The sequence below is a fragment of the Pygocentrus nattereri genome, chromosome 27 (assembly GCF_015220715.1).
Source record: "Pygocentrus nattereri isolate fPygNat1 chromosome 27, fPygNat1.pri, whole genome shotgun sequence".
NCBI classification, from domain to species: domain Eukaryota; kingdom Metazoa; phylum Chordata; class Actinopteri; order Characiformes; family Serrasalmidae; genus Pygocentrus; species Pygocentrus nattereri.
Genome location: NC_051237.1, coordinates 23,736,951 through 23,745,715, shown reverse-complemented (window position 1 = coordinate 23,745,715; position 8,765 = coordinate 23,736,951). Strand labels below are relative to the sequence as shown.

Sequence of the window (8,765 nt, the reverse complement as noted above, 5' to 3'; positions counted from 1 at the left end):
GATGAATTGCCAACAAAAGGTAGGAAGAAGGCATCCAGAACCAGTAGCATGAGATCCGAAAGCGAACTTAACTTTATATAGAATGTCAAACTTGGATAACTTGAGAAAAACCGGGGCAGAATCAGGTGGAGAAGCGGTGAACAGACCACGCCAGCGTCCTCTCCTCTCCTGCCTTGTATGATGAGGAGGGTTCACCACTCTGAGAAAGACTGCACCATCAAACAGTGCAACAATTAAAAAATAACATTTCTCAATGTAAAACAGCAAAGAACTTTTGCTTTTCATCATCTATGGTACATGTTAGCATTAAAAGACAGAGAATCTGGATAAATCTCTGTATGCAAGGGACGAGGCCAAAAAACAGTATTTGCTGGCTGTGATCTTTGGGCCCTCAGACAGCACTGCATGAAAAACGGATTCTGCAGTGGAAATTATGGCATGGGCTCAGACGCACTTCTGAAAACCAATGTCTGTGAAAACAGTTCATCACCGCATCCACAAATGCAAGTTAGAACTCTTAAATGCTAACAAGAAACCAAATGTAAACAGGACCCAGAAATGCTGCCACCTTCTCTGGGCCTGAGCTCATTTAAAATGGACTGAGGGGAAATGAAAAAGTGTCCTGTGGTCCAACAAATCAACATTTGAAATTCTTTTTGGAAATCATGGACACTGTGTCCTCTGGGTTAAAGACCCCTCAGTTTGTTATCAGTGCATGGTTCTAAGCCAGTATTCATGATGGTTTAGGGGGGGGGCATTAGTGCACACGGCATGGGTGGCATGCACATCTGTGAAGGCACCATTAATGCTGAGCATTTTACATATGTTTTGGCAACATGACATCTTTTTCAGGGAAGACCTTGCTTATTTCAGCAAGACAATGTCAAACAACATTCTGCATGTGTACATATGTACATGTATATGAAGCCCACTCATATATAATTATTTTTTGTGCTGCCTTGTATTTACTGTCTTGTGCATTTACTCATTCATATTTATTGTTTGGAGTATTCAGTTTATATTCCAGACTCATTTCACATCGTTGGGTTTAAGCACTTTATATAGTCCTGTGTAATGTGCTGCTGTTGTGTGTCTTGGGGGCTGAAGAATGACATTTCTTTCCAATTTCTTAAAAATATATTAAGGAATGACATTAAGACTTTATTTGATTTGAAAAAACGTCTTAATCATGGACACAAAATATGGACCTGAATGAAAACCAGAAAAAGTACCAGCATCATTAAGAGGAACAGGGCATAAATTGGTGACTGAAGTAGAACAAAACATGTATCAGGGTGTAGACGCAGAAAGGAATGTGTGTGTATATATATATATATATATATATATATATAGTGATGGGACTTGATTAAAAATTTTAATGAATGCAATTAATTACAAAAATTATTTTGGAAACATCCTGGATTAGGGGTTCATTTTCCTGGTCAAGTGCCCTTTGCTCTTTATACAGTCCCATTGTGTTGGCTGGACTGTGTCTGAAATGACCCACAGTCTTGCGGCACTTTGCTAGTACATCATTAAATCCACAACTGTCCAGGCACACAGTGATGGATCTCTGCAAAATATGCGCAACACATGGCATGTGCTGAAAGATGCTAATTGCCATACTTTGTTAACAACGCATACTGTGTGCGCGGTCACGCCAAGATAGTTAGAATTGCTGACGGAAGTCCAATGGTCACCTGTTAATGCAACACAATCAACTGCATTCAATATGTCTTGTTTTGACTGCTTTTTGTCATCATAAAGCTGCCTAATCTTACTCGCCATGGTTTTCCTACATGGGAGTTCTTAAGCAGGGTCCGATGTCGCTATCTAACACAGACTGTAGCCCCCTATCCTCTACCACCGAAAGCGGTCTACAGTCTGTTGCAATCCATTTAGCCAGGGAGTTGCTTAATTTTTCAGACGTAGACTTACTTATTTTGGCCCTGAAACCTGTCATCTGGTCCAATGTGGGCTGGCTGGAGCGGTTATTTGTAGTGCTGCTGGGGACGCTGAAATCAGCTGTGGGGTCGGCTGTGCTTGCCCCAACATGTTTTGCGAGGAGATGGTATTTTAGGCTTGATAGTAGCTTCAGTGATAAGCAAACTCCTTTTTGCACAACTTGCATACAACAGTAGTCTTTTTGAAAGTCCCATCAGGACGTTTTTTAAAGCTAAAGTTGTCCCTCAGTGGACCAAGAGAAGCGGCTTCGTCGTGCATCGTTGTTGTTTGCGGATGTCGCTTGTGCATCAGATTTACAGTCGTGCTACAACACGCGAATACAAAGGTTGCGGCTCCAAACTTAAAAAAAATTTTGTTCATTCCGATAAAAGTTTTATCGCGTTGGGGCAGTCATGGGCTGGTGGTTAGGGAACGAGCCTCGTGACTGGAAGGTCGCAGGTTCGATCCCCAGAGCCGACAGCACATGACTGAGGTGTCCTTGAGCAAGACACCTAACCCCCAATTGCTCCCCGGGTGCTGCGGATCGGGCTGCCCACCGCTCTGGGCAAGTATGCTCACTGCCCCCTAGTGTGTGTGTGCTCACTAGTGTGTATGTGGTGTTTCACTTCACGGATGGGTTAAATGCGGAGGTGAAATTTCCCCGTTTGTGGGACTAATAAGGATCACTTAATTAATTAATTAAAATCTTTGTAATTAATTAATCTAAATAAACGTGTTAAAGTCCCAGCCCTAATATATATATATATATATATATATATATATATATATATATATATATATATATATATATATATATATACACTACTGAGAAAAGTTCCTTACTTAATTCAGTGGACAAAGTGCAAATCCTGAGAATCCTTTGTTTACCTGTTGCACTAAAAGCAAAAGTGGGCTGGGCTAGAGACAAGGCAGTAAACAATTAGATGTCATTATCTGAGAAAGTATAAATACACAAAGACATTTTCCTCGCCATGGCATGACTGTAAGGCTACAGTATATCATTTCTTATGATTTCTATTAAATGATGCCTGATTCAAGTAGACTGTTACTGTGACCAGCACAACACACAAATCTAATATGATAGAGATTTATGGGTTACTTCATGGGAATTCATGGATAATACTTCTGATGTTATGTACTTGGTAATGGACGGGCATATTGAACTGCAGAAGTACAGATATTTTTATTTTATAATTACTCTGACAGTTTATTTGTTGATTATTTGTGTTAATGCTGTTGTTATTTTTGTCATTTACGCAAACAAATGTCTCCATGAGCCGATGTACATTTTCATTGCTGCTTTACTTTTCAATTCTCTTTTTGGAACATCAGCTCTTTATCCCAAACTACTGAGTGATTTTCTGTCTGAAAGACCAGTTACATCTTACTCAGCCTGTCTGCTTCAGGCCTTTTCTATTTACACATATGCTGCTTCAGAGTTCACATTGTTATCAGTTATGGCCTTTGACAGATATGTGTCAATATGTAAACCATTACAATATGCAACTCTTGTTAAAATATCCACTGTTAAAAAGCTCTTATTTTTCTGTTGGTTTTTTCCTGCTTGTGAAATTGGAATATTAATAATACTAACATCCCGACTTCAGCTGTGTAAATTTAAATTAGACAGGATTTTCTGTAATGATTATTCAATTGCAAAATTAAGCTGTGGAGACACGTCTGTTACAAATTTATATGGAATATTTGGTTTAATTATTACTGTATTTCCACCAGTGATCTTCATAATCTTCTCATATATTAGAATATTTGATGTCTGTTTCAAAAATTCAAAAGAGTTCAGAAGAAAAGCACTACAGACCTGCTTCCCACACCTTTTCATTTTCATAACTTTCTCTTTTAACTCTTGCTTTGAAGTGATTAACACTAGATTAGAAGGAAATGTACCTCATATTATTTCTGTGATAGTGCCAGTTGAAAGTTTCGTCATTCCTCCTCTTATTAATCCTGTTATGTATGGATTAAAATTGCAAGAGATTTACAGTAAAATCAAGAAAATTATGTGGAAAAGGAAGATGCATATGTCTTTTTAAATGTTTTCCTTTAAACCTTTACATGATTCTTCTTATTGTGTATGCCATCAGATCCAAAATATAATAAATTATTTCTTTATTTTTCCTATTCTTTCTAAAAATTTGAAACACATTTATCAGCATATTTCAGCACACAGTACCAATACATTCTAAACAAGAACATATATTTAACTGTCGTTTAAAAGTTTTAAACATTATTTGTGTGTTTAAAAGCTATTATTTGCATTCCTTTTATTTCAGAAAGAGGTCCACAATATCATAGCCTCTAAATTCATGATATTGATGACAAAATTAAACTGTCAACTGATCTGTGGTGCAATAAGGTTTACATCTTTCTGCTGGATCAGTGAGGTGAGCTTGCTTTACTCAACCATAAGCCTGTAGATTAATGTATATTAAAGGTATACAGCATTAGTTTTCAGGTGTCTTACTGTGGGATTGATCCTTCTATATGATCCCACTCCATCACCTAATCTGAATCTAAAACTGTCATAAATTAAAAACTAAAATAAAAAATACTACAATATTTTCCTTAAGTCATACGCATATTTATATATAGTGTCAAGTGACTGTTACACCATGAATCACAAATCTTTTTCCACCTGTCCAGCTCATACAGACACCTCAGTTTTGATGCCTGCATAATATTTACTGCTTTAAGTGCCCATTTTTGTGTACTGATCTTAATGAGCTGGAAAAACATTTAGTCACAAGTATCGTTCCTTCTCTACTACTTGGAAAAGAGCACCCTTTCCTTAATAACAGTATGAACACTTCAAGGAAAAGTCTCTCCGAGAGCGTGCCTGTCCATCCTAGTCCAGCAAATTTCTTAGACAGAATTCCAAGCAGAACAAAGCAGTTGACATTTCTACAACCTGGGAGTGGAAGTAGATTGTTGTAGAAAGGTAATTTAAATATATTTATTTATTTATTTATTCCATCTCACATGGAAAAAAACAGAATCAGTCTTTATAGGCCAGGAATGTTTGGAGATCATAGGCCTTTGTATACAGTTGCAAAATGTTTCAAAACTGGGGACAATAGACATTTGTTATATAAGAGTGATCTGAATCTACATTCTGCCACACTTGTGCAGTAAAAGACATCCATACCTGAGTTCTTCCACACTTATACAGTAACATACATCAGTACATGAGTGATCCTGCACTTATACAATAACAAAGGCCAGAAGATTGGCCTGTGTTATTGTATAAGTGCAGGATCACTCATGTACTGATGAATGTTCTTGTCCTCCTGCCTGTGGCTGAAGACTCTGCAACGGCTGAACCTTGAGCCACAGATAAGAAGAGAAGAGTCACTGGGTCTTCAACCACAAGAAGGATTACACAAGCACCAGGTCCTTTGGCTACAGAGTGAAGGACTAGAGTGGCTGAGACTTCATCCAGTAGGACAGAGTAAAGAGTCAACTCAGTAATGCTCTCCAGAGCACAAGGTGACACTGCATGACAAATGCTAAAGGGGATGGGATGTGGCACAGACAGCTGGGATAGTTAGACCTATCTAACACTATGGTGCTGAAAGCCAAGCTGGAATACTCAAAGAAAATTCTAGCATAGGTTCCAGGTCTGTCAAGATGCAGTCAAGTGATGGGCCAAGCTGACTGCATCATCAGCAGACCTTGAACTGCAGAGGATCTGAAGGCTTTCATTTGGGCAAGGACCAGGCATTCAAAGACCTTCATGACTATGTACAGGACAGGGCTACTGACCTGTAGTCATTTAATCTACTAATGCTTGATTTTTGGGGGCCTGGGATGATAGATGTTTTGAAGCACATGAGAACAGAGCAAAGTTCCAGTGATTTCTTAAAGATGTTGGTAATATATCAGTGCTAGTTGATCAGAGCAGTGCTTTTAAGTGGAAGGTGAAAGGAAGGCCCATGCTATGGGGTGGATTTAAAGGAGTGGCCTAGAACCCTTAGTTCCAGTGAAGGGAATCTTAATGCTTCAACAGACCAAGAGATTTTGGACATGTGTACACTTCCAACATTGTGGGAACAGTTTGGGGAAGAGCTTTTCCTGTTACAACATGACTGTGCCCCAGTGCACAAAGCAAGGTCCATAAAGGCATGACTGGGTGAGTTTGACTGGCTCGCACAGAGCCCTGACCTCAACCCCTCTAAACCTGAATATTGTTCCTCTGTCCTGGAATAAAGCTTATTAAAGTATTTTTTAAACTCCCTTCTCATGTATGCATGTTTTGTGGTCCATCTCCTAAGCAGGAGTGCCCCACAGTGGTGGAGAATGTGGACATTGTGCACCTAAGAAGCATGTTAAAAAATGTAATGAGTCAAATAAAATATTTTTTTCTTCAGCCATCTTACAGGAACAGAATTAGATTAGCTCATACATCACTTAGAAATAAATCTTTAACAGCATGTGGTGATACAGGAACTGTCCAGCGGTGTCAGAACCATTGCGGAAGATCTGCTGGCCATCCGTCGCACAGCACCTGCACCCCACCTCTTCTAAGGCCCAAAGAAACAGCACACTACCTTCTCGCCAACTCCAATGACAACATCGAGGCCAAGCATCACGCATTTGAAACCATCAACAAACGGGAAGTCGGGGACAAAAGGGAGTGGGTGGGAAGCCTCACCTCTTTCTTAACAGGTGAAGCCCAACTCGCCTACTCTCTGTTCTGATGAAGTAGGGGATCACGATGAACTAAAAGCAGAGATCCTGGCCAGAATGGGCTGCAGCCGAATGCCACCAGTGGTCCAGTAAAAATGGCCAACCACCTCGCCAGCAGATGCTCCACTTTATTTTCATCACAAAATGCTGGCTATAACCTAGGGCGCACTGGTTGTCGAAGAGGTGGCAGAGCAGGTTGCCATGGAGAGAATTCTACTGACCCTACCAGACAACATTAGAAGGGTGGTTGCCATGAGCAGCCCCAAAGAGATATGGTATAGGAGACAGAGTGTGCTGAAAACATGCTGGCATTACCATAACCTGTGCTCTGTGAAATACCTCAGCATTTTCATCAAGTCCTAGTCCATGGTTTCAAATGTGTGAACCAGAGAGAGAAGACCACCATTTCAACAAGAACCAGCCTCATTGCCCCACTGTCTGTCACAGTCTGCTTGATGAGCCTATGCCCATTGAGCATGACCCAGGTACTCCACCTCATCCTGCCAAAGCAGGGCTGGCCAGCTGCAGTCTACATTGCTGGACCAAGGCTGAGGGCCCCATTTGCAAACTCTAAGTAGATGGGCATCCAGTTCAAGCCCTAATGGATTTAGGTAGCACTGTCACCCTGCCTCTTGTTCCCCTCATTCTGCTGTTTGTAATTGGGAGTCCTGTTTGATATTGTTGGGCCGCTGCCAAAATCAGGGTGGGGACATGAGTACAACTTGTCCATAGTCGACTATGCTCATATTACCCAGAGGCAGTCCCTCTGAGAAGCCACATCTAAGGCTATTGCTATGGACGTGTTTCTGCTCTGCAATTGGCTTGGAATACCTAAAGACATTATCACGGATCAGGGCACCCATTTGACTCATGGTTGACCTCTGTCGGCTCCTTCAGGGTAAAGCACCTATACACATCAGTCTATCACCCCTTAACGGATGGCATTATGGAACAGTTTAATCACTCTTAAATGCATGCTAAAAAAAAGTGATAAGCCAAGATGGACATGACTGGGAGTTGCTGATCACTTATATACTCATTGCCATTTGTGAAGTGCCTCCACAGGGTTTTCTCCCTTTAAGTTATTATATGGTCAGAGGCCTTGGGTCTCCTCAATGTGGTTAAGGAGTCATGGGAGCAACAACCATTCCCATTTCACTTTATTTTTGGGTATGTGAAAGAAATGCAATAATGGATAGATGCAGTGTCACCTTTCATCCAGGAAAATCTTGGGGCCTAAAGAGCCCAACAGTGGTTTTACAACTGCCCAGCCCAGCCTAGAGATTTCAAATCAGGGGACGATGTCCTGGTCCTGGTATCCATAACCACCTGTAAGTTCTTAAACACTTGGCAGGGCCCCTTACTGCAAATGAGAAGCCAGGCCCTGTCAACTACCATCTTGAGCAGCCAGCTAAATAAAAAATGGGACAAATATACCATGTTAACTTCCTTAAAAAATTAAATTTTTTAAAGAAAATTTTTTTAAGAAAAATTAAACCCATCCCTCTGTTCTCTGCTCACCATCCAAAGTCCTGTCATTGACTCCATCCACTTGTCACACACTCAACAGCCCTTGTCTCACATATTCAACTAATGCAGGTCCCATCCTCAAGCAGCTCATTCACTAACCCCCAAATCTTTGGCAAACTGCTCCCCAAAATCAGAGGATGAGAAATGCAAACACCAACCACCGTTATACCACTACTTACTATATGCCACTTTCCTCCACGAAGAGCAATAAACATAGAAGATATTTGCGAATCACCCAACCTGATATATCAACTTCAGTGCCATATCTTGAACTGAGTTTTGGTGCATTGTGGTCTGATTACAGCCTGTATCCGTTAAGGCTTGATATGCCTTTTGGACATGATATATGCATGATCAGGGCACTGCAGCTACCTAATCCATCATCCCACTCTTTTGTAATTGAGAACTATCTTGGAATTGCCTGGACAATAAATTTCCACCAGGAAGAATTAAAAAAAATTTTTTTTTTTGCATTTTGCATTGCAAAACTTGGATAACAGCCATTCTCAACATGAGAGCCAGAGCTGCTGCACATAGATGAAGAATCAGCCAAACTGACTGAGTAT

At 40.5% G+C, this 8,765-nt stretch overlaps 1 protein-coding gene across 1 annotated transcript; it reads left to right on the top strand.

The window, feature by feature from the left end:
* The first annotated feature begins 3,077 nt into the window (after positions 1-3,077).
* Positions 3,078-4,016, top strand: LOC108438426 (olfactory receptor 6N2-like). Its single transcript, XM_017716218.2, has one exon. It carries the CDS (start codon positions 3,078-3,080, stop codon positions 4,014-4,016), a length of 939 nt encoding a protein of 312 aa, XP_017571707.2.
* Positions 4,017-8,765: the final 4,749 nt, after the last annotated feature.

Excerpts from the sequence above, each read along its gene's own strand:
- LOC108438426 (XM_017716218.2), top strand. The coding sequence starts at position 3,078 with ATGGATAATACTTCTGATGTTATGTACTTGGTAATGGACGGGCATATT.